A 25756-nucleotide genomic window follows, 5' to 3' on the forward strand; every position below is an offset into this window, starting at 1 on the left:
TCTTGGTCACGGTAACATTTTTGCTTGTTATTTCTCTCTCCCCTCAGTGGCCTGAGGGCTGGCTATTTGGCTGCTTCGCTCATCGCTTAGTTCCCAGCACCTGCATCATTCTCGGCTCCTGTGGAGCTTGGTAATGTTCATTGAGTTCCAGAGGCAGCAGGCCGCCAAGTGTCTGCAGCAGGTGCTGTTGAGCTTCACACGGGCCTTGGGCGCCGGCCATGCACCTGGGAGTCTTAGTAGTAAGGGAGGAAAGAGGGCATGTCGCCCAGCTTTCCCCTGGAACAGTGGCAGGAAGGAGACAGAAAATGTTGGGTGTTGGGTAGAAAAGGGGGCAAGAAAGACACCACAGGATCACCTCAGGCAGCTGCTTCTGTGTTTTCCCGGGGCCGGCTCTGAATCCCTGTTTGCTGACCTATCATTTAGGGAACATGGTGATGTGTGTGTCTGATATAGGGAGAGTGAACTGGCTCTGACCCGAGTGTGCCCCGCATTTCATTTCAGAGGTTTATTTTGGACCTACCTATGTAGACTCTGTGATAACATTATTTAAGCCACAGTGACCGATGGCTGGAGACCTCATGTGTTAAGACTCATTCTTAATTAAGAAACAGATGGAGTCGTGTACCCACCAGACATTTGTTATCTAAGCGATTCACTCGGAGACAGGTAATGTGCACCGCCACACTGCAAGCCAGAAGGAGAATTTACCTTTTATTTTTCTTCATGCCCTTGGCTTCACTACACTTATTTGTGGTACAAATACATTGGTTAATACAAAACTCACATTATCACACGTGTTTAGTAATGTTTAGGAATACCCCTCGGTCCACACACAGCCCCTTACTTACACACACGTGGCTCGGATCCACAGCAGGCGTTCCTAACGAAGCTGTGTGGGCTGAACAAGTAGGCCACGTCATGGTTTCATTACAAGCAGGTGTGATGCCTTTGCATCGGCGGATGGAATTTTTCTACCAACGTTTTTGCTAATGCTCCTTGTTATAGGGGGGAGAGGAAGCGTCGGTGGAGGGATGCGAGGGCCGGCTTCTTTGTCCGGAGGATGTGGTCTCAGGAGTGGGCACTTAGTGTTGTTCAAATTGGATAAGTGAAATCAAACAGTCTCCGAAATCTGCTTGTACTGAATTTGAACCTGAAGCATCTCCGAAGTGTAGGAAGTTTAAGCAGCCGGATGTGTGTTCCTGACGTGTCAGGTCTCATGGAGGGTAGGTTCTTCCACCTCCGCTTTCCTCGAAGTAGACTTACCCTCTTGAAGGCTGAACAAATTATTTTTCACATAAATCAAAATAAACTGACGTGGAAATAAAGCATGTTAAAATTACACGCTCAGCTTCAGGCTGTTCTTTTCATTCCTTCTGAACATGACCTCTGGGTTCAGCGTAGGTCCCAGTCAGCTGGGGTAGCAATGTGGGCTGTCCCTGCCAGTTCTCCTTATGAATGATGGGTATTGCTACCCAATGCTTTTGGAAAAAGCATCCTGAGGTGGATTTTAAAATGTGTTAGTAGTCATAACAAGTCCCTTGTTGGTAGCAGGGAAGGTGGAGTTTGCATTATGGACGATGGACAGAGGAGAAGAATAAGGTGAACAATTTCAGTCTCCTTTCCTGAACTTGCCAATAAAAATGGTTTCTAATAAGAATTCCAATAGATTAGTCATATTAGTTAAAGTGTCATTTTTCCCAAATGATGTTTTTCTCGAAGGGAGTAGAGCTCAGGGAATGAGATTTCTGGGGCCCCACTGCACACTGGTGTGTGACACGGGATCCAGTGTCCTGTTCTGCTTAGCTTCTTACCTTCTGTCATCAGCTGCTTCCCGGTCTGTGCCCGAGGAAAAAGAATGCCTGTCTTTCCTATGACTATTTCTTCTGAGAACTGTGAAGGTCTATATAAATATTGCTTTGAAATAATACAAAAATATTTTTTTCCCCTCAACTTTCAGATGCTCTAAAATGTAGGTAACCTGCCTTCCCAGTCTTGTCTTTTGGTGGATTATCTGAATTGGCTGTCTTTGGGGATTCTAGATCCACCAGGAAGCTCTAGCATTCACCACTGGTTTCCAGAAATCGCCTGGATCCAATGGCAGTGGGTGTCGCTATAAATCTGGAAAGAGGGGTTCTATCCAATTCTGTGGTAATTGGGAGCAAGGACTCCTGTTCTTCATGAATTCCTCATCACAATGGCACCAGGACACTTGTTTAGGGATGCTGGGCCCACAGGTGCTTCCTGGTCAGAGTCCTGGGCCTCCGCTGGGTGCTGTGACTTCGCTTTGGGACGGGCCCTGGGAGGTGCCGACGGAAAGTGCATCAGATCTGTCATCAGATACTAGGTGTGGTAAAGGTAACCCTTCAGAAGGTACATTTTATAATTTTACTTTGATAATAAGGTCGCACTTGTGGCAAGTGTAACCAGAGAGAAATAAGTGTGTGCCACTGAAGGGGTGAAGGTCATTGACGGACAGGAGTCTCAGTCCTGTCAGCCTTGCTTCTTCCAGGAACCTACCCTGACTAACCTTGTTCTGCCATGGTAACGGTTTTATGATTTGTTGAAGAAATCTCTGAATAGAAAGAATAAACAGTGATCTAATACTAAACTTCTTCCTGGTCCATTTCTGTATAAGGATTAAGTATAATTTGGCTCCCCGGGATTGTGCACTGAATTAATTGGCTCTAAATGCTTTAAGAGTCAAGGTCAAGAACATACACACCCCAGTCATGTCTTGCGGATGGATGGAATTTACGTTCTCCGAGGAGAAGGCTTGCAGAATCCCAGACTTCAGAGTTGGAAGGGGCCTTTCAGACCAAACTGCTCATATTTTTAAATGAGAGAGTAGGAGTTTAAGTAACTGTCCTCTCTTGGGGGCTGAGCAACAGTAAAACCAGGGTGGGGCAAAAGTAGGTTTACAGCTGTGAGTATGCGAAACACAGTTTAGTCTTGAATTATTATTTATTATACTAGAGGCCCGGTGCATGAAATTTGTGAACGGAGGATGGGGGGGTGCCTCAGCCAGGGCTGTACCCTCTCCAATCTGGGACCCATCGGAGGATGTCCAACTGCTGGTTTAGGCCTGATCTCTGCGGAATTGGGCCTAAACCAGCAGTCAGACATCCCTCTTGCAATCTGGGACCGCTGGCTCCTAACCGCTCACCTGCCTGCTTGCCTGATCGCCCCTAACCACTCTGCCTGCCTGCCTGATTGCTCCTAACTGCCCTCCCCTGCTGGCCTGGTTGCCCCTAACTGCCCTCCTCTGCCAGCCTGGTCGCCCCTAACTGCCCTCCCCTGCCGGCCTGGTCACCCCTAACTGCCCTCCCCTGCTGGCCTGATCATCCCTAACCACCTCTGCCTCGGCTCCCACCACCGTGGCTTTGTCCGGATGGATGTCTGGAAGATGTCTGGTCTAATTAGTATATTACCCTTTTATTAGTATAGATTATTTTCCATACGAACAACTGTAAACCTATTTTCCCCCCACTCCACAGATAGATAATTGCAGTCTACTACCTGTGTCTTTTAACTCCTGCCCAGTCTGCTTAATGTCTCTCAAGTAACTGACGGGTGTTAAACCATCCAAAATATTATACTCATGTGAAGTCTTATCAGTTTGCTACTCATCTATATTGGAAAATGGCCTTTCTTTTTTTTAAATATATTTTATTGATTTTTTACAGAGAGGAAGGAAGAGGGATAGAGAGTTAGAAACATCGATGAGAGAGAAACATTGATCAGCCGCCTCCTGCACACTCCCCACTGGGTATGTGCCCACAACCAAGGTACATGCCCTTGACCAGAATCTAACCTGGGACCCTTGAGTCTGCAGGCCGATGCTCTATCTACTGAGCCAAACCGGTTAGGGCGAAAACGGCCTTTCTTAACATGTACATATCCTTGGGGCACTAATACATAAGCTGCTAAGGCTTAGTGAGAGTTCATTTGCTAAGACTGCAACCGGCTGATAGGCGCCTGCTGATTTCAGTGACGGCGGATGACTGCTTTCAGGCGGCAGTGGGCCTCAGGTCCGCGGACGGGGGGGCAAACAGACGCAGGCAGGTCCTTGCAGTTTCCTGAGGGGAGTCTGGCCGCGCCGTCTGGACGTGGGCGGGCAGCACTGGTTTTACCGTTGCTCAGTCCCCGGGAGAGGACAGTCGGTGGTTTTGGTTCGTGGTTCAGGTTCCTCCCGCCTCTCAGTTGTAGGTAAGAATAGTCTGTGCTCACTCTGAACTCTTCCGATGTTTTAAAGCTGTGAATCTAGAGCTAAAAATAGCTCATAATGAGTAGTGCCTGGAAAGTTAAATACACCTGCTCAGGCTACCAAATGAAAATAGCATTTTAACACAGAAGCCTTACTGTTCGTTCTCAGCAGTTGTCTTTGTTTTAGGGCATTTTGTGGAGGATGACAGAAATGCTGGTTTTGTTTTGTCTGTTCACACAACACAGGGAGCCATCTGCTGTGATGAAACTGGCAAAGTCAAATTGTATGTTCTTTGGGGACCCATTTAAAAAAATCGCCAAAGACAGATTGACAACACTCCAGACAATTTTATGAATCTTGTCGTGGGAGTCTGTTATTGAGTAGTCTGAATTCATAGGCATCTGTGTTAGTCTATAAAGCTCATGTGAATTTTAATCCTGCTATTACTGAGGGAAATCTATTAAAATAGCCCGATTACTTAGATTTTCTGGGTGGAATAAAGTTAATCTGCAGTTACATAAAACATCTTAGAGCTACCGAGTTTACTAAGTGTCATATGGAGATGCCAGGAATTTTTAAAAAAGTATTACTCAATTGACTAAACCTTTTCCATTCTGTGATGCTTGCTTTAACACTTAGTCCTAAGCGTGACAGACAGTTTTACATTCATGCTTTGAGCCGAAAAGGACTTGGTTCCGGTAGGGTTCTTGCTACTGTCATTAAACAAGGGACAGATGAGGAGCCAGGTTCGCTGGTGGCCATGGGCGTGGGCACAGGACCCCCTGGAGCTGCAGTGCTGGGGGCAGGGGCACTCTGGCTTCTGTAGCTCCCCTCCCCCCCCTCCAGCCCCAAATCACTGGGCAATTCAAGAGGCGTGGGAGGAGCGCGGTGCTTTCCCCCTGTTTATAATCTCCTGGGGCCAGGGGCCAAGGGTTACTGTCCGGTTCTGTTTGTGGAGACACTGCGGTGCAGGCTGGTCCAGCGACCCCAGGGGAGCCAGAACTCACCCTAACGGGCAGAGGACATTCCAGACTTTCGACTACTAAGTAGATGGTGCTAAGAAAATAAAGTTTATCCCTGCTGTTTGGATTTGCTCTCATTTTGGGGCCTCATTTAATTAACTGGCCATTCCTCACTAACGGCCAGTTTCCCAGTGGAATGGTTGTGAACTCTGATGAGCTCCTTTATAGACATGGAATGGAAGTAATTATTCTGGCTTATGGTTTAATTCACGTGGTCTCTGCAAACGTTACTTGCGCCTGCCCATAGTGAACATGAGCATCACAGCCTCTGTATGAATCGCCGTGGCCACACGGCTGGGGCAGTGCCGGGGGACACGGGTCCGGATTAACGCCGTGCCGGTGCTGATACCTCGGCCTACAGCGAGTTCAATGAAACGCCGCGAGGCGGCCGTGTCTCAGTGTGGAGTCGTTTACTTAGCTGTGTACACAGGCTTTTAATACTTGACTGTCATTTGAACTTGACGTGAATATTGTGGTAGGGCATAGTCTGAAAATGTAATGATTTGTAGTTTTTAGAAGAGAAAGGGGTAAGGTCCCTCCCTCCCCCCATTAACAGCAATAAAGAGTCGGCTGCGGAGGCGTGTGCATGCTCCCCGTTTAATTGGTCACTGGTTACAGATGCGAAGTGACATGTTCAGTTTTTGGCGTTCCTCTGCCGCCATCCTTCGGGAGCATGGTTCTCCAAGCGTGATTCTTGGCTCCCTTCAGGTGGTTTATGAGATACATGGACGTTGAGATAATTAGACTATTTACTTCTGCGCCTGGCATGAGCCACAACTTTCCTGATATGGTTATTTAGAGATGAGTTCATTATGCCCGATGAAAACATGTGGGTAAGAAGGTAAGGAAAAGTGGTCAGCGCATCGGCCGATGTGCAGAACTGCTGGCCGGGGCAGGGGTCTGTGTGGGGGCCGTGAACGCGGCCTGGTGCTGTCAGAACAGAATGGCTTTCCCACGTCCAAGGCGATGCTCCAGATGCGGGTGAACCTGGAGGTCGGGAAGGTGGTATGCACACAGTCCTTGTGCTGGGAATGCTCAGAGTCCCGCAGGTAACAAGGCTTTCCTCCCAGAGCAAGGCTTTGGCACAGCTATCACCAGGAGAGGACCTGGGCGAGAGGTTGGAGGCAAAGCGGACAGAGAGAATGGGATCGGAGCTTCCTGGTAAAGCAAAGCATTGCTGCCTAAGTGCGTGTGTAAATTTTTTGTGGAGATAAATTATCTGTGAAAACCAAGCTCAGAACCCCTACTTTGTGACATGTGCTGTCAGCCTCAGCACTCGGTGTCCCTTAGTTCCTGCACTCACTGCCCCCAGAGGAAAAATGCTTGGTTTTAATCTGCATTCGATAGCCATGCAGATGATGCTGTGTGTATTTCAGCAACTCTGCTCCCATGTGTGCTGGGGTCACATGACCAGGAGAGAAAAGGTGAACACGGGGAGGAAGGATGCTGGTCCCGCAGTAGCACCGCTCAGGGTCCCCCGAAGACCTTTACTCCAAAGACCTGCCTGTCACCCGTAGGAACTTCAACCCGGTAGCGTTCATGACCAAATGTAGAAGGTTTTGGCCCAGACGGACTGACATGAGCCCATGAGAAGGGGTGTGTTTCTATGCTTCGCTGTTTCACAGCTGCTTCAAATCTTTATTTTTTAAAGGATCAGAGTTTATTTAGTGGGAAGTTTAAAAGTGATTGATTTAGATCTTCGGTTTTCAGTCCAGTGGGAAACCCCACACCAGTGGCGCACTTTGGGAGGAGGTTTTCTTAAGGCATGAGGTATATTGATAGAATGCTGAGCGTCTGCGCCGGGCTCGGCCACTGGAAGGACCTCCTGCAGATGAGAACGTGCTCCTTTTCTCTAAACCACCGTCACTATCACATTTTACCGTCGTCAAGGAGTCAGCACAATCGGAAGTGTCTGTCATCTGACGCGTGACGCCTCAGTTACTTGGCCATGAATTTCCTTTTCCAAGTAGAGAATGTCCTTCCCATGCCGACTCGTCACACATGGCTCCTCTTTGTCCCCCCGGCATTCCCCCTCCCCCCCAGGGGTCCAGTCCACAGCACCCAGGTCAGGGCGCATCCCTGGCTCCAGCTGCGGCCTCATGAGCAGCTCGTCTGACGCCCGCCCAGCTGCGGAGGCCCGAGGACTTGGGCCTCAGCCGCGCATGACAACCTTATGCAGCCAAGTCCGGGCCTTGCATCTCCCACTTGTCTTGATGACAGTTTTTTCTTTTGAAATGATAGGATGAACCCATGCTCAAAACCTCTCGAAAGCATTGGGAAAATACAGCTTTTATGTGGCTCTTCAAAACAAGTTGGCACAAAAGGAAAAGTGACGTTTGGTCTGGCTTGTGGAGGAGCCGTGGCCCGCCCCCCTCCATGGGCTCAGGGTTCCCCAGGAAAAGCAGCGAGTGCCCGCTCAGGGCCCAGGCTGGCTCTGGAGGGCCGTGTCCTGGTAGTGACTGGCCCCGGGGGCGGCGGCCTCTAGGGGCAGGCCCTGCTGCTGGTAGCCGTAGTTGACAGTGCCACACGGGAAGTGACGCAGCCTGAACAGGGGCACTTCCTTCACGCTGGCTGTCAGCGAGGACGGCTCTAGGAGCAGGGCGGCCCCGGGGACTCTGCCCGCTGCAGCGCTGGGCGGGACGGGGCCGCCACCCCCGTGTCCCGGGCCTCCCCTCTCAGGTTCCTTCTGTGCTGGAGGGCGGGCCTTCCTGGCAGGTTTCTCTGTGAACCACGAGCCGTACGTTGGGTTCCATAGGCTGGTTGGCTTGTTTCGGGATCGCTGGACTTTGTGCAGCTCGGACGGCGGGTTCGACTGAGCGAATGCCATGTTAACGTGTCCCCCTCCCACGGCCGGCCCTCTGGCCACTCGAACGTTGACCTCTGCTGCCGGTGGCTTCCTCACCGCTTTGCCCGAGGAAGTGGAGGGCAGGGGAGCTGGGGCGGCTGGGTCCTGCTTTTCCCCCCCTTTCCCTGCTGGGGGAGAGACTAAGAGAGGAGGGATTCCCTCAGGGTCTTTGGGCCTCACGGGCACTTTCTCCTCCTCCTCCACGAGTGGGCCGTATTCTATTGGCAAAGCCGTGTTGATCACATCTGGATCCTACAGGTAGGAGAAACGAACTGATTAAAACTCAATCACAGACACGAAATGTTGGATCTGGAAGATACCTGAGCAATGATCGCACCCAAACTTACTTTACTGATGAGGAAACCATTCAATGTTTATTGGGAATATGTTAATTTATAGGCATTGGGGAATAAGAAACCAATGGGAGCCTGGCCAGTGTAACTCAATGGTTGAGCATTGACCATCCACCAAGAGGTCACTGGTTTGGTCCCCAGCAGGGGGCATGTAGGAGGCAGCTGATTGATATTTGTGTTTCTCCTCCATCGATGTTTCTATCTCTCCCTCTGCCTTCCTCTTGCTCTAAAAATCAATAAAAACATCTACACTAATAAAAGAGTAAGATGCAAATTGACCATACCTTTGCAACACCCACCAGCCAATCAGGAGTGAGTATGCAAATTAACCCAACAAAGATGGTGGGTTAATATGCATACGTAGGCGCCCCAGCTGCTCTGGGCTTCTGGGCAGTGTGGGAAGGCAGAAAGGCGACTCCGGGCCAGAGTGAAAAGGCAGCTCCAGCCGGAGCAAAGGCGGTGCTGGCAGCCAGGGGAAGGAAGGTCCATTCTTGCACGAATCTTCGTGCATCAGGCCTCTAGTATTTTTTAAAAAAGCATCCACTGGGAAGCCCCCCTCACCCTTGAAGAGTGTATGATAAGCCCTAGGATAGAAGCTGTGCAGGGTGCTGGAAGCACCCAACTGCCCGGGGCAGGGGTGGGGGCAGGAAAGGCTTTGTAGAGATGACTATTGGGCAAATCTTGCAGATTAGTGGATTAAAAAATTATAAACTATTCTTAAAAATTATTCCAGTCTATTCCCAATAAAATCTTTCTAAAAAGAGAACTCCCTGTGTTTGATTTCAGGTTTGTGTGTGTGAGATGGGGCAAAGGGGTGGGGAGGGAGGAGACACACTGTCCCATGTTGGTTTACAAGGTTTATCTCTTCTTGGCTACCTCCCGCTTTCCTCATGTTTGGGTGGGTGATTATATTTTTCATATTGTTACATGTCAGATGTCACAGAGCAGTGGCTCTCAGGTTTGGATGTGACGGGCCCTTTGTGAACCCCAGGAAATGCTGAAACGCTGCGAGGAAAACCATTTACACACCAACTCGGTGCTATTTTCATCCACAGATCATATTTATGGCCACGGAATGTAATAGAGAAAAGCAAAAGCAGTTGCCAGAGATTTGAGAAAAATTTGTGGAAGGAAATTTAAACTTGGGGAAATTTGAGTCTTTAATATTTTATGCAATTTGGGACAACCATGACTGCAGTTTAACAGAAAGCACATCGATCTAGTATTCATCAGTAAAGAGTTTAAGAATAAAAAATAACTACCTTCTGATTCTCATTTATATTTTAGCTTCTCTGTTAATTATTGATGTCTATAGTGAGTCATTCAAAATGTGCTCAGACAGCCCAGCTGGTGTGGCTCAGTGGTTGAGCGTCAACCCATGAACCAGGCAGGAGGCCATGGTTCACTTCCCGGTCAGGGCACATGCCGGGGTTGAGGGCTCGATCTCCGTGGGGGGCGTGCAGGAGGCAGCCGGTCCATGATTCTCTCTCTTCATTGATGTTTCTATCTCTCCCTCTCCCTTCCTCTCTGAAATCAATAAAGGTATATATTTTAAAATGTGCTCATACAGAGCCATCTGTTTTTAAGAGGCTATACACTGTTGGAGAGCAGGGGTTTTCCATATTTCCCTGAAGACCCAGTTTTATTCAATAAAACATTAGGTGCCCGGGAGGCATTTAGTTATACTGGTGAATTGAACTGATTCCCTACTGAGCGTCAGCCACGTGCCACGTGCTGCTGAAGAAAGCAGCTACTAGTATTAACTATAAAACTTGCAAACCGAGAGCCCAATCATTTTACTTTATAGATAATTAACATTCGTTCTCATGATCCTAACTCACATTTTCTGGCCGGTTTAACTTTTATTTCACATTTCGGCATTTGCCATCATTAAAACTTTCCCACACAGACCCTGACAAGGGGGAATGTCTGTACCTGTGTGCAGTATTCGATCCTCTCCAGGATGATGGCGAAGTTGGGCCTGTCCTCGGGCTGGTGCTGCCAGCACTGGGTCATTATCCTGTATCTGAAAGAAGGATCAGCACATTCACTGAAACCAGGAGAAACAAGGATGAAACGCACATTTCTTCCCCCCACGTTTTTCTATGTGGGACCGGGGGTGGCACTGCCTTTGAGGGTGGTAACCCGAGGTCCTATGTGGTTGGCATATGCTGCCCTCTGCTGATAGGCCAAGGAATCGTGCCAAGTGTAGAAGATAACACCAAAGCCATGAACACAACCATCCTGTGTTCCCATTAAATACGGCCCTCTCATTCCATTCCTGAGTTAAAGTCACCTCTGGGGAGGAATATTCTGATTATTCTAGAGACCCGGTGCACAAAAATTCATTCACTGGGGGGTGGGGGTCCCTCAGCTGGGCCTGCCCCCTCTCACAGTCCGGAGCCCTCAGGGGATGCCCTCTGCAGGAGGTGACCAGGCCGATCAGGGGAAGGCGCCACCCCCATCACCCCACTGCTGCTGCCACTGCCGGCCGCAGCAGCTGGGAGGCCTGAACCCCAGGCCTTGCAGCCGTCAGGGCTCACAGCTGCCTGAGCCTACGGCTCTCATGAGCCCATGGTTGCCGTGAGCCCCGGGCCTCGCAGCTGCTGTGGCTTTGTCCAGATGGATGCCCGGAAGACGTCCGCCCTAATTAACTTATTACTCTTTTATTAGTATAGATTGCCCATCTGCCTTGCTTGTGGCTAGCAGGTGAGGGGTGCCAGACAGGACAGCAGAAAATGCGGGGAATGGGCAAAAGTAGGTTTACAGTTTTGAGCATGCAAAGCACAGAGGTTATTCTTATATTATGAACAAACATAAACCCACTTTTGCCCCACCCTGTATTTAGGGGACTCAAGTACAATGGTGTTGGGTAGAAGGGGTGGAGGCCAGGACACATTCCTTGAGGAGCGTGAGCTTGGTGAGCCCACGGCCTCCAGCCAGCCAAAGGACATCTTTTTGGGTTGAAGTCACTGCTTTTGGGGCCGGAAGACTAACCCATCCCACTGGAGTCACAGACATATTCCTATCTCGGGCGCATTAAGGGAGGCCCGGCACCTGCCCTTTCACCTTAACAAAGCACATGGGGCTGCACATGCTTTGAAAAGGAGAACTGCTTAGTAACTTGTAGAAATGCTCCTAAAAGAGTCGTACACAGGCCCAGGGCAGTTCTTCGGGGGGTCCATCCGTCCTCCGCTGGTGACAAACTCCAGGACCTCCTGGTTGCTCTTGCTGGGGTATGGCATATATCCAAGAGAGAATATTTCCCACAGCAGCACTCCAAAGGACCTGTGCACAGGACAGGAGACATGGATGTGGATACACACACATACACACATGTGCACACATGGATACATGCATAGATACACATATGGACAGACACACACACATAGACACACACACACACACACGTATATACACATACACAGATGTAAATTTTTAATTTATTATACATATTCCACAACAGAGAATTGTTAATATGGAGAAATAAGAAAGCCACATGCGATGCTCTGTAAAAAGAGCCATTATTAGCATGTTGTTGTTTTTGGTTCTAGTCAAGTTTCTGTGCTTAGATTTTTTTTTCTTTTGTTAATCCTTACTCAATATTTTTCCATTGATTTTCAGAGAGAGTGGAAGAGAGAGGGAAAGACAGAGAGAAACATCCATGTGAGAGAAACACATTGATTGGTTGCCTCCTGCATGAGCCCCAACCAGGGCCTGGGCCGGGGAGGAGCCTGCAACCTAGGTACGTGCCCTTCACCGGAATTGAACCTGGGACCCTTTGGTCTGCAGGCCGATGCTCTATCCACTGAACCAAATTGGCTAAGGCCTTCTGAACCTTGACTTTTTTTTTTTTCAAATTCCATTATAGCATAACATTTTCTATGCTAATAAAAACATTTTGTAAATAGAATTTCAAATGGCTATAAAAATTCCCACTAAGTAGTTTTGTCATATTTGCCTTATCACTTAAAATTTTTTAAATATTTAAAATACTATGATGAACATGTTTGCACTTTTTTTAAAAGGACAATTTGCTTAGGATAAAGTCCCTGAATTTAGTATTAGAATAACCTAGTAAGTTCTAGGATAATTCTAATGAAATGACTAGATCAGAAGAATACCAACACTGAAAAATTCTTGGCACACACTCTCCACTTGACTTCCAAACGCGTCACTCTGACCATCAGCCAGCCTCACGCAAGAATGCGCCCGACACTCACCAACACCCAGCATTCTCTCTGCACTACCAGCTCCTGCTTCATTCTTTCCAGCTCAGTGGCACCATCGCTCATTACTGGCTCATGCTGCAGATGTGGGCATCATCCTTGATCACCACACTCTTTCCCACACCCACTCCACACCAGTGGTCAGTGTCCTGTTCCCTTCCCCACCCACTCCACACCAGCGGACAGCATCCTATTCCCCTCCCACACCCACTCCACACCAGTGGTCAGTGTCCTGTTCCCTTCCCCACCCACTCCACTCCAGTGGTCAGCATCCTGTTCCCTTCCCACACCCACTCCACTCCAGTGGTCAGCATCCTGTTCCCTTCCCACACCCACTCCACTCCAGTGGTCAGCATCCTGTTCCCTTCCCACACCCACTCCACACCAGTGGTCAGCGTCCTGTTCCCTTCCCACACCCACTCCACACCAGCGGTCAGCGTCCTGTTCCCCTCCCACACCCACTCCACTCCAGCGGTCAGCATCCCGTTCCCTAACTACTCGAGACCGAGCTTGAACCAGACCACTCTGAACGTGTCCACTGCCACCCCGAGGCCTAGCCCCTCTCACCTCTTACCTAGAAATGAGCAGTATTTTCTGAATGGTTTCCCCTCTTCACCTGTCCTACTCCAATCTGTTTTCAATGGCAGCAAGTGATTTTTCTTTTTTAAAGTGATCATGTCACACTCTTGCTTCCAACACTTCAGAGGCTCCTGTTATGCTCAGAATAAAATCCGCATCCCGAGCCTGGGTCCCAAGGCCTTCCTGCCTGCCCTGCCATCCAACTCCTGCCGGAAGACTCGTTTTCGTCCCTGTCCCTGGCACTCAGCCTGGAAAGCCTTCCCCAGACCTCCCCAGGTGCGCCTCGCTGCCATTCAGGTGTGGGCATGCCCGTCCTCCGGAGCCTTCCCCACCCCCCTCACCTACCGCCACCCCTACCCCCATCCCTACTCCCACCCACCCCCACCCTGAAACAGCCTGCTCTGAGGGCCCTCTGCTTCTCTGCCTCCATAGCTCTTATTAGCATCTGAAGTTATGTGACTTATTTGCTTCTTAAAACATTTTATGAAACAATCTAAACTTCAAAAAGGAAAAATAATAGATACCTGTTTCTAGATGTTAACATTTTGCTTTATTTGTGACAATTCTCCCTCTTTTTGAAGAAATAAAATAGATATAGGCAAGCCCCACCCTCCACCCTTTCCTGCTCTTTCCCCTTCCCTGAAGTTAGCATGTCTCCTTCCATGTATGTTCTTCTCAATGTGAGAAAGCATCCTATCTAATAAAAGAGTAATATGCAAATTGACCATCACTCTAAGACACAAGATGGCTGCCCCCATGTGGACACAAGATGGCCGCCATAAGATGGCCTGCAGGGGAGGGAAGTTGTGGGCAGTTAGGGTTGACCAGGCCAGCTGAGGAGGGCAGTGGGGGGTGACCAGGCCAGAAAAAGAGGGCAGTTGGGGCAGACCAGGCCAGCAAGGGAGGGCAGTTGTGGGTGATCAGGCCAGCAGGGAGGGCAGTTGGGGGGGGAACCAGGCCTACAGGGGTGGGAAGTTGGGGGGGACCAGGCCTGCAGGGGAGGACAGTTGCGGGGAGACCAGGACTACAGGGGAGGACAGTTGGGGGGACCCAGTCCTATAGGGGAGGGCAGTTGGGGGGGACCAGGCCTGCAGGGGAGGACAGTTGGGCGGACCCAGGCCTACAGGGGAGGGCAGTTGGGGGGGACCAGGCCTGCAGGGGAGGGCAGTTGGGCGGGGGCTAGGCCTGCACTGGAGGACAGTTGGGGTGGACCCAGTCCTGCAGAGAAGGGCAGTTGGGGGCACCAGGCCTGAAGGGTACAGCATTTGGGGGGGACCAGGCCTGCAGGAGAGGGCAGTTATGGGCGATCAGGCCAGCAGGGAGGGCAGTTAGGGGTGACCGGGCCAGCAGAGGAGGGCAGTTGTGGGAGACCAGGTCAGCAGGGGAGGGCAGTTGCGGGGGACCAGGCCTGCAGGGGAGGGCAGTTCGGAGGACCAGGCCTGCAGGGGAGTACTGTTGGGGGAGATCAGGCCAGCAGGGGAGGGCAGTTGGCGGGGACCAGGCCTGCAGGGGAGGGCAGTTGGGGGGGGCAGGCTTGCAGGGGAGGGCACTTAGGGGTGACCAGGCCAGCAAGAGAGGGCTGTTAAGGGTGACCAGGCCAGCAGGGGATGGCAGTTGGGGGAGACCAGGCCTGCAGGGGAGGACTGTTGGGTGGGGGGGACCCAGGCCTGTAGGGGAGGGCAGTTGAGGGGGGACCAGGCCAGCAGGGGAGGACAGTTGGGGGGGACCAGGCCTGCATGGGAGGGCAGTTGGGGGGGGGACTAGGCCTGCAGTGGAGGACAGTTGGGGCAGACCCAGTCCTGCAGGGAAGGGCAGTTGGGAGGACCATGCTTGCAGGGGAGGACTGTTGGGGGAGACCAGGCCAGCAGGGGAGGGCTGTTGGGGGGGACCAGGCCAGCAGAGGAGGGTAGTTGGGGGAGACCAGGCCAGCAGGGGAGGGCAGTTGGGGGGTGGACCCGGACTGCAGGGGAGGACAGTTGGGGCGGGGACCTAGGCTCTCAGGGGAGGGCAGTTGGGGAAGACCAGGCCTGCAGGGGAGGACAGTTGTGGGGGGGGCAGGCCTGTAGGGGAGGGCAGTTAGGGGTGACCAGGCCAGCAAGGGAGGGCAGTTGTGGGCGACCAGGCCTTCAGGGGAGGACAGTTAGGGGCGACCAGACTGGCAGGGGAGGGCAGTTAGGGGTGAGCAGGCCAGCAGGGGAGGGCAGTTAGGGGCAATCAGGCCAGCCAGGGAGCAGTTAGGTGTCGATCAGGCTGGCAGGGGAGTGGTTAGAGAGTGATCAGGCTGGCAGGCAGAAGCGGTTAGGGGCAATCAGGCAGAGGCAGGTGAGCAGTTTGGAGCCAGGAGTCCTGGATTGTGAGAGGGATCGGGCCTAAACGGGCGGTTGGACATGCCTCAAGGGGTCCCAGATTGGAGAGGGTGCAGGCGTGCACGAATTTTGTGCACCGGGCCTCTAGCAAACAAAAAAGTTTCTACATTATGGACTTAATGTTTGTATTAAAATTAAATAACATTCTGTCCCTTTTTGGAACTCGCTAAACGTCATTTTGGAATTTACCCATGTTAATGTATGTGGGTGCAGGGTGTGCTCTTATACTGCTGAGTAATTCCCCATGACATAAGTAAACCACAGCTTGTTTTTTTATTCCCTATATGAGGGACATCAGGCTGTTGTAGCCTTTTCTCTATTGTGAATGATGTTGAAATGAACATCCTTGCTCAAGTCTATTTGTGTCATGCTCTCTCTCTAGACACTTAGAACTAGGATCACGGGAAATAGGACGTGCATGTGTTCAGAATAAAGACTTAATTACCTGCATTACTCTCTGTATCTGGATGGGATAGGTTGGGGTGCTCTAATGTTGGTGCACACAGGAATCACCTGGGGGTTCGTTAAAACACGAGTGCTGGAATCACCCATAGAGTTTTGCTTCCATAGCCGGAGGTGGTGGCTGAGAATTTGCTTCTAACAAGTTCCCAGGTGGTGCTGATGCTGCTGATCCACAGACCTCACTTTGAGATCCATTGGGTTAGGATAAGCCAAAGCTAAAAACAGACCCAGCAATCCTACCTTATGACCCAGCAACCCCCCTTCTGGGGATCTAGCCAAAGAAACAAATCAGTATTTCAAAGAGATGCCTGCACTCCATGTTCACTGAGCATTCTTCTCAAGAGCCAACATATGGAAACAACCTAAGTGTCTGCCAGTGGATGAAAGGATAAAGAAAAGGTGGTATCTATCTACCTACCTATCTAACCTTTTTATTAAACAATATAATAATTACTAGGTATCTAGATTAATATCCTAATACATACACACTAATACATATATTAATACATAAATATATACACATGTGTATATATACCACACACATCACCTTTTCTTTATTCATCCGTGTGTGTGTGTGTGTGTGTGTGTGTGTTATTTTTATCCTTAAAGAGAAGGAAATCTGTCTTCTTTGAGAACCTGGGTGAACCTGGAGGGCATTATGCTAAGTGAAATCAGCCGGCCACGGAGAGAGATATTCTGCATGATCCCACGGACATGTGGCATTACAGAAGCAGAGAGCAGGACTGTGGGTGCGGGGCTGGGAGCACACAGCTGTAGGCCTGCGGGGTGGCTGAGTCTGCAGAGCTGATGTATAGAGAGCGACGCCCAGCTTATCTTTAGCTGTAGGAAGGGTCTCACCGCTATGGTCAGCAGCCCTTTAGTGCCCCCCCCCCCCCCGCTTTCTCCTTTATTCTGTTAATGTGGAGAATTTTATTGCTCAATTTTCTAATCCCAACTCAATGTTGCACTCCTGGAATAAATCCAAATCCAACTTCGTTATGTAAAAAGAAAAAGAAATTACATGTGCTCTCCGTGTGTGCAGCCCGGCCAGCAGTATCAGCGCCCCTGGGAACCTGTATGCAGATCCTCAGATCTCCTGAGTCACAAACTCTCAGGGAGGGGCCAGTGATCTGCTTTAAGGAGCCCTTCTGATGATGCGGATGTGTGCCAGCGTCCAGAGCCGCTGGTGGACGGGTGTGCTGACGCTTCTCCGACCCTTGCCTGACACAGGGCCTCCTGCTGAGGGGTGGGATCACCACCCAAGGCCCACGTGGGACCTGGGGGAGGGCAGCAGAAAGACTCACCACGTGTCTGTTTTGGATGTAAATATTCCTTCCATGAAGGCCTCTGGGGGCATCCACTTCACTGGCAGCATCGCACAGCCGCCCTTTCGGTAGTAGCTCGCTCTGTGCGGGAGGAGAGGAAAAGTGAACTTGGTTCTGGGGCCGGCTCTGAGCGGAAGCTCCAGGCGACTTGAGCAAGTGCAACCATCTACCCATAAAAGGACTGAAACCAATGAGGTCTGTGGTTCAGGAGAGCAGGGAACACATCATTTGGTTAAAAACGCTGTCATTTAATCACACACAAAACTGCCCACCGGAGGCATAAAAGGCAAGATCTAGACAATGACTAAACACCCACAGAGGATGGCGAGATCTCCCTGCTGGGCTGTGTTTGCTGTAACTCACAGTGAGCAACATCACCCCAGCCGTGGCAGTGCAGCCTGCTCCTGCTGAGCCACAGGAACGCAAGGCCCACATGGGAGCATGGACAGCAGGCCTGTGTCTCCCTGGCTTTGGCTCCCTCCTAGCGCCACGCGGCGTTAGGTCAACATCACTACCCGACAAACACGCCAGGCAGCGGCCGGGACGCCGCCCCCTGCACACAGCCCAGCAGCGGAACAGGGCCGGGGTGCAGCGGGCTTCAAAGGTACGAGTTAATTTATTATCTTTTGCTGGTGATGTCATTAGTGCAAGTCACTGATGAAAACTAATCAATTACCTTCTATGCCTTTGACACCAGCTCCACCCTTGGCCAGTGCTCTCCTGCCACCGTGGGAGGCAGCTTTCTGACCAGCTGCCTCGCTTCATTATCACTTCAACAACAATCCTGAGTGTTTAGTGTATCAGGTGCTCTGCCGTGTGGTGAGGACATAAGTCTTCCAAGGAAAGGGTTTAGTGGGAGGAATAGACGCAAGAACACGTGCAGCACAGGGCAGCATGTAGTGAGGGAGGGTGCAGGGCTCCGTGACACAGGTGAAGAACTGATGTTCTGCTGGGGTGGGGCGGGGCAGGAAGTGATTCACAGGCGGGGGGGGGGGGGGCAGGAGGGACTGATGGTGATGAAGCTCCCCCAGAACACTGTCCTGCAGGTGAAATTGCAGTGCATGTGGGAGCCGTGGGACAGGTTGGGGGTGAAGCCTGGAGTTGGGGAGGGGGCTGTGAGAGCTAGGATGGAGGGGAAGGGCTCGCTAAGCCACAGGCACTCCGGGGTCCTCTGAGAAAGGAGGGGAGGGAACCCCGAGACTTTGGGTGGCAAAAGAAGGTAGAGTGCAGCAAACCAAGGTAACGTGGTGGAGACCAGTGGCTGATGACTGTGGTGAAGAATATTGCTAACTCAGAATCTTCCCCGAGCTGCTACCTGGTGGCAAAGCATGGCATCGGCCTTCTCCCCCGCAGATGGCAGCCAGTTCTGACGGGGCCTCAGGGGTCTCCCTAACCCTCCAACAGTAAGAGCCCTGCATGACCTCCCTCCTCTCTCTCTGGGTGAGGGGCGTGCTTAGCGACCACACACTGAGGGGCTTGCTCAGCTCAGGGAGCAGGTCACTGTGGTAAATGATTAGATAAGGAAGTAACGTGAGATAAAGTGCAATACAAGTAGTTTTTTTAAATTAAAAGTTATTTTACGTTTTAAAATGTAGTCTTGAGAATATTATGGGAAAAAGAATGTACTTATGGGCTTTGAGCTATACTCCGTGTCTCCTCGTGTGGGTAAAGGCGACCCATGAGCTGGGCCCGGCATCCGGCCAGTTTTGGGGTGCTCTTGCCTGGCCATGGAAACTAAGGCCGCTTGGAATTCCTGAGTTAATGTTTACATAGACACTCTTTCCATATCGCGCATCCCAGTTATTGTGTCTCAGAATGTGTGAGGATTAGAGCCCTGAAACTGGAGACGATCTAATGAAGAAGTTGGTGTCAATCATGGTGGGCAGTGTGATCCTGGATTTAGACCGTCAAGTGCGGGCACTAATTAAGGTTCCCCACACCCTGCAAAGGAACTTAATGAAATTTTAGGCAGCAAGTTGACAAGGTGCCAGCGATGATTTAGGACACAAGCAGCCACATCCCGTTCTCCCGAGGGCTGGGCTGAGAAGGTGACACGGTCTTTGCTCACCTGTAGATGTCGCGGGCCATTCCAAAGTCTCCAATCTTGGCTACCCTTCCAGGGCCCGGACAGGTCAAGAGGCAGTTCCTGGCAGCAATGTCCCTGGGAACAAATAAATGGGAAACACGTTCCTTATTCCCTTGGGAGAATACGTGTGTAGTTTCAGCACTAGGATTTTCACCTCTCATCAGAAGGTCAAGTAGTTCCCTCCTCGACTCTATGTTTCCTTTACTGCGTTACACTTCAGTAGAAAAGAGATAGCCACGCCAATTCTAGGCCTCAGAACTCAAGGGAAATGGGAAATGCTTAGGGAGATGATTGAAAATGTTTATTAGGACAATAACATGAAAATAACTATAATAGAAACTAGAATTTACTGGCCTTTTACTATGTACTGAGTATTGTCCTAAGTGCTTCATATCTAATTCTCACAACAACCCTATGAGATAAAGGGTGCTATTATTATCTTCATCTCATTAAACAAATTACGCTAAAAGCAGATAATAGACGGACCAAGGCATCCTGAAGCTACTGTGTGTACAGCTTGCCGCTTGGTTTCCGCCAGCTGTTTGAAGGCACCTTCTGACACAGCATGGCTTCCATGCTACCAAATTCAAGTAGGGTAAGGTGTGCCCACATAGCTATAGTGGTCCTTGTTAATCAGCCATTATGGCTCTCCCATCCAGGATTTCCTCCAAAGCCTTTGCTAAGCCGCCTGCCCCCTAGCCAGTGGCGGAAGAATCCCTCCTTCCAGGTTCCGGAGCCACGTTCTCTTCTCCGTTGAGCGCCAGATGGTCTACCTGCCGGCAGCATCCTAAGGCATAGCCAGAGGCCTCGCCACTCCTGCCACTGACTGCTGGCTCCCCCCCCCCCCCCCCCCGGCCTGCCCGTGGGAGCAGGTGCAGCCAGAGGAGTCTGGGGTGGCCTAACGAGTCCAGGGCAGAAACAGGCAGCGGTCCTTGGGGGCCACAGCTGGGGCTGGCATGCTTCGGACGGGTTTCATGAAGGCCCTGATCTTTGGTCGAGAATCACGTGCAGAATAAACAACTGTAGAGTGTTTTAAAAACAGGGTCTGGGTTGGAAATTGTGGCTTAGGAAACCGGAACGATGGGCCAGGGAGGGAGACGGATGTTGTTGACACCACTTTCCTGACCCAGAGGTTTAAGTTGAATTTCGAGGAGCAATGGTGCATAAAATGCCCTAATAAAACCATAGAAGCATAACATGCATGACACCAAAAAGAAGAAAAATAGTGGGGTATATAGCCATTACTTAAGAGAAATACAGCGAAGCAGAGGAGGGACAGTATTTATGGCTCCAGAAAGGTCTTTACGCTGATGTGCGTGGAATGGTGGCTTCAAAAAGTGATCTTGAATTTAATGGCAAGAAAGTAAATACAGTATCATAGAACACACCAGGAATTGGTAGAATGACACATAATTCGTGAAGTGGTAATAAACTACAATCAAAGGAAAGAGAAAATGGGAGTGTGTGGGGTGTTCACTCTGAATTCAGGGGGTGCCCTTGCATGGGAGCCTGGGAATCGGGGGCAGACAAAGGGTGGAGGAGAGAGAATGAGAGGTGATCCTTTCGTGGGCATGCGCCACAGACCACGCAGCCCGTTGGAGATGCAAAAGATGCTTTCCTAATACCAAGTTCCCCAGAAGAAAAGCTTGGATTGAGACAGTCAATTTCTGCCAGAAGCCGCCTTTTGCTTATAAAGCAGATCATCTGGTACATTCTTGATTTATCTCTGACAATTTCATTTCTCAAAAAAGATAAAAGGAGCAACAAGCTATTACTCTGGGATCAAATTCTGACCTTCAGTAACTCTTCACAGATATGGAGGCAATGGAAATCCTGAGAGAATGGGGCCCTGTTATCTTATCATCTCTAATAACAGAGCACTGGATATGGGCCCAGGTATCACGGCTCCAGGGAAGCAGGTTTCAACACATCGGAGGAAAGATGGATGGGATCCCTCAGCCAGGGAGTGTGTCTGCTCGGTGATGACAAAGCAGAGATGCTCTCGGGGAGAAGCAAAGGGGGACATCTGAAGGCACCAAGGTGACTGTACAGGTCTCTCTCCGATGAGTCCAGTCGTCAAGGACATAGACATCGATGCAAAGGTGGCTGTAACCAAGGACGAATTCCACAAAGGGCATAGCTTTGTCATGTCCAAGCGACAGTAAAGAGCGGAGATGCAGGCAAAGTTTTGGGCACACAGACAGGGCAAGAACAACACGGCAGACTGACCTGCACTCTGAAGCAGGGGGTGGGTGTGGCTTTGGAGGAGAACAGAGAGGCCTGGCCCCCGCTCCTCCTCTGCTTCTGCTGTTTCTATCAGGAAAAATTACCCGGAGGTTGGGAAGGTTTAGAACCAAGAGGAAGAACTGAAGACCAGAGGTGACGTGACAGTAAAAGATAAGGCCGTGTGAGAGTTTGCAGCCTGGTTTTGGGAATAACTCTGGGCAGCCAGATGAGTGTGTGCCTTGATCTTGAATTCCCCGTTCTCATTAGGGAGCGGGCACAGCTTCCTGCTACGTACATGCTCTCCCATTTCTAGCCTCAGGCAACACCTCTCATTTCTACTTTGTATTTAATATTCTAATTATTCGGAATATGCCTATCCCCTTTGGAGACGTGAGCTAACACATAATTGTTAATTCACCAGGTTGTTATGAACTTAGAAGGAAATCATTAGGAAGAGCTTTGCAAAGAGCCCGACAATCTCTTGGACTTTGCGGATTTCAGAATTAAGCTGTCGGCTGAGAAAGTCCCCCGCAGCCAGCGGACAGAGATCAGCGTGCTCTGATGCCTACAGCACGGCCCATGGCCTTGGGTCGCAGCCCAAACACCATTGAAACACGAGGATCCGGTGGAGTAGAAGTCAGGTGTACAAGTAAATCAAATAATCATTATGCTCATTCAGGGTATTTCAGAAAAATCAATTTATCCAACAAACATTCCTTGTGTCTCACTATGTGTCAGGGATATGGAGATGAATAAAACAGGGTCCTTGCCTTTGAGCACTCATAGTCAAGTGTGTGAAACTATGAACTCCTTTAATGTGCCTTAAGGAGCTCAGTTTTTATTTAATTTATATTTTTTATTGGTTTCAGAGAGGAAGGGAGAGGGAGAGAGAGATAGAAACATCAATGAGAGAGAATCATTGATCGGCGGCCTCCTGCACGCCCCACACTGGGAATCAACCCCAAACCCGGGCATGTGCCCCAACAGGGAAGCAAACTGTGACTTTCTGGTTCATAGGTTGACACTCAATCACAAAGTCACAACGGCGGGCAAGAGGGAGCGTTCAAGTGATATAGGACTTGGAGGTTTCACTTCCAGACACAGGCAGGGGTCCCCATAGGAAGTCAAAAGCAGCTCCTCGGGGTCTTCAGCTGGGTGGGTATTTTGATACCCATTTTACATACGGGGCAAGTGAAGCCCTGAGAGAGTAAGTTGTCACCGTAAAGACAAAGAAAGCTGAGTCCTCACTGGAGGGAGACCCATCGTTGCACTCGAAGGGAGAGCTGGGCCTGAGACGGGTAAGAGAGATGCAGAAGGCGGGAGGCGAGCAGGGCGCGTGGACTCACCGGTGGATGAAGTGATTTTCCTCCAAGTACTGGCAGCCGCAGGCAATGTCCCGGGCCACGTGCAGAAGGTCCAGCATGGCCAGGGAGGAGGGCTGGTTCTGTGGGGAGACAGAAATGATCCATTGGTGAGAGGCTATCGGGGGAGAGAAGACCTGAAACACAAGTTCAAGTGCTCCCAAGGAGGCCAAACCTAGACTTGCTGTTCCCCGGGGTCCCAGCCTGGCTTCCCATTAGAAAATCACCTGGCAGTTTTAAACCAATATGGATGCCGGGCCCTCAGCCCCACCAGTACACCAATCACTCCAGGTGGCTGCAGCACCTGCAGGTTTCACAGCGCCCCAGGTGAGTAACGGTGCAGCCGGGGCTGGGAACCCCGAACTATAGGAAGCCCGGAGGGGCCACCTCCACGGTACCAGCACAGTGCATGGCACACTGCAGTGGTTCAGTAAATATTAGGGGTAGTTGATTCCACATGAATGAGGAGTTACCTAGATGTCAGCTGGGAGTTTCTCTGGCACCGATCAGGGCCTCCCAGGACTCCCAGGAGCAACAGAGTGGGCTGGGGGAGGTGAGAGGAGTCACGCTTCATTCCGGGGTAGATGACAGGAGGGGATACTCTCTGCCCATGGAACATCAGGCCCTGCCTTCCGTGCACAGTGCAAGTCCAAGTACAGGATCTTGGACTTGCCAAGTGATGGGCTCCCAGATTCCTGCCCAGATCCCCGAGCTCTCCTCTGCGTGCACAATACGTTTCCTCCTCAAGCCTCAGGAATGCCCAGTGGGCAAACCAGAGCCATGCCTCTTCCTGAAGTGCATGCCACACGTGCCCCGTGAGCCCTCTGCCAGCTCCGCTGAGAATCTCGGCACGGGGCTGGGGCTCCGCCTCGGTGGGTGGTGATGGAAAAGCCATTCAGGTTGGTGCTCAGACCCTGGCAGAGATGCCCGTATGGCTCCCAGGCTTGGCCCCGAATGACCGAACCTCTCCTTGACAGTCCCCAAAGGGGAGCATTGGGATAAAGAGCACAGTGGGTTGGGAAAAGCAGTGAATCCGGAAGCATAGTCCTGAGTTCCGGTCCCAGCTCTCCCACTTCCTGTGAGGCCCTCTCTGAGCCACAGTTTTCTCAGCTGTGGAAGGTTGTGCTGTTTACGTCACAGAGTGGTTCTGAGAACGTGAAAGCTATGAGGAGGAGGGTAACAACGCTAATGAGGACCATTATGAAATGGGCTAGTCCAGTGGTCGGCAAACTCATTAGTCAACAGAGCCAAATATCAACAGTACAACGATTGAAATCTCTTTTGAGAGCCGAATTTTTTAAACTTAAACTTCTTCTAACGCCACTTCTTCAAAATAGACTCGCCCAGGCCGTGGTATTTTGTGGACGAGCCACACTCAAGGGGCCAAAGAGCTGCATGTGGCTCGCGAGCCGCAGTTTGCCGACCACGGGGCTAGTCTTTCTTTCTGCCCACAGCCTCCTGCCAGGTGTGCTCTGGTGCACACACACTGATTTTCCAAGGAGTTCGGTGGGATTCTTAAATGCCAAGGTGGGCCCCCCAGGGGCTCCCAGGAACAGTATGGGGGCTCCTCAGGCTAAGCTGTTCTAAATCGAGCTTGACTGGAGGTGGGGGTGGAGCAGCTGTGCCCTCCAAGGTTTCTGCCGCCACTTGGAGGCCCTGAGAGCAGAAGTTCAGTCCTGGGCTTTCTGCAGCGGGGTGCCTGTCTGTATTCCTGTTTTCCGGGGGTGGGGAGGGTGCAAGTCAGACCAGCGGCACCTCTGAGAAGCCAGGTCCTAGCTCAGGGTCTGCTCTGCTCCAGTTCCTGGTGCCCGGGGCCTCCCAAAGACCCTGGCAGTGACAAGAGTGGGTAGCTGGATCCCCGGCCCACCCAGTGTGCTGCGTTTTATAGTTTAGGACCATGTCCGAGATGTTCCAGTCCAGCACTTGGACCTTTCCTGGCAGATACTGAGGTTAGATTGGGTAGTCTGCCCTAAGCCACAAGGCTGTGTAATGGCCAAGCAGGGCTGGGGTGTGGCATTCCTGGATCCACCTAGGTCTCTAGCCCTTTTACTATAACACACACACACACACACACACACACACACACACACACACACACCACCTTCCTAGATATTTCAGTACTTGATTTTGATAGTAAAACTATAAGGTCAGCATGTTCCCATTTGTGGGGTTCAGGGTGAATGGATATAGACTGACCTGCCCCACGTCAGCTGGTTGGGTGAGAGACCTGTTTGGCACGACTGTCCCTCTCTGTGCCTGTCCACAGTCAGCAGGCCATACACATGGACCCCGACTGGAGAATCCATTGCACAGGCCTTGCATGAGCTCCCAGGGCCATTGTCCACTTCTGTTCATTCTCTCCTGGCTATTCCCCCACATCCAAGCCCAGGGGCTGACTCCCTGGGCCCCCGAGGAGTTGCTTCCCAGCTGCCCTGCTCCGTTCCTGGCACAAGCACTGGGGAGACTCACCGGGCGAGGGCGGGTCTCCCGGAGGAAGGACTTGAGGTCTCCTCCCGCCATGAGCTCCAGCAGGATGAACCGGGGCAGGGCCTGCAGACTCACTCCGATGCAGCGCACGATGTTCTGGTGATTGAATTTGCTGCAGGGCAGAGGGGGGTAAGCAAATGTAACTGAGCTGAGTCTGAAAAACCGTAGTGGGGAAAGCAGGACACAGCTATGTTGGCAGCAGCCACATTAT

General features: G+C 51.0%; 1 protein-coding gene across 1 annotated transcript in view; it reads right to left on the minus strand.

The window, feature by feature from the left end:
- Window positions 1–7642: 7642 nt before the first annotated feature.
- The window catches only part of ALK (ALK receptor tyrosine kinase), a gene marked incomplete at both ends in the record, with an annotated part of 583016 nt that continues 564902 nt past the window's right edge, over window positions 7643–25756 (minus strand). The window contains 7 exons of the mRNA XM_079791596.1: window positions 7643–8323; window positions 10360–10450; window positions 11578–11712; window positions 17365–17466; window positions 19454–19546; window positions 23044–23141; window positions 25528–25657. Coding sequence (XP_079647722.1) covers window positions 7643–8323; window positions 10360–10450; window positions 11578–11712; window positions 17365–17466; window positions 19454–19546; window positions 23044–23141; window positions 25528–25657 — 1330 coding nt within the window. The remainder of the gene's footprint in view (window positions 8324–10359; window positions 10451–11577; window positions 11713–17364; window positions 17467–19453; window positions 19547–23043; window positions 23142–25527; window positions 25658–25756) is intronic.

Source organism: Cnephaeus nilssonii (genome assembly GCF_951640355.1).
Source record: "Cnephaeus nilssonii genome assembly, chromosome: 15".
Taxonomy (NCBI): domain Eukaryota; kingdom Metazoa; phylum Chordata; class Mammalia; order Chiroptera; family Vespertilionidae; genus Cnephaeus; species Cnephaeus nilssonii.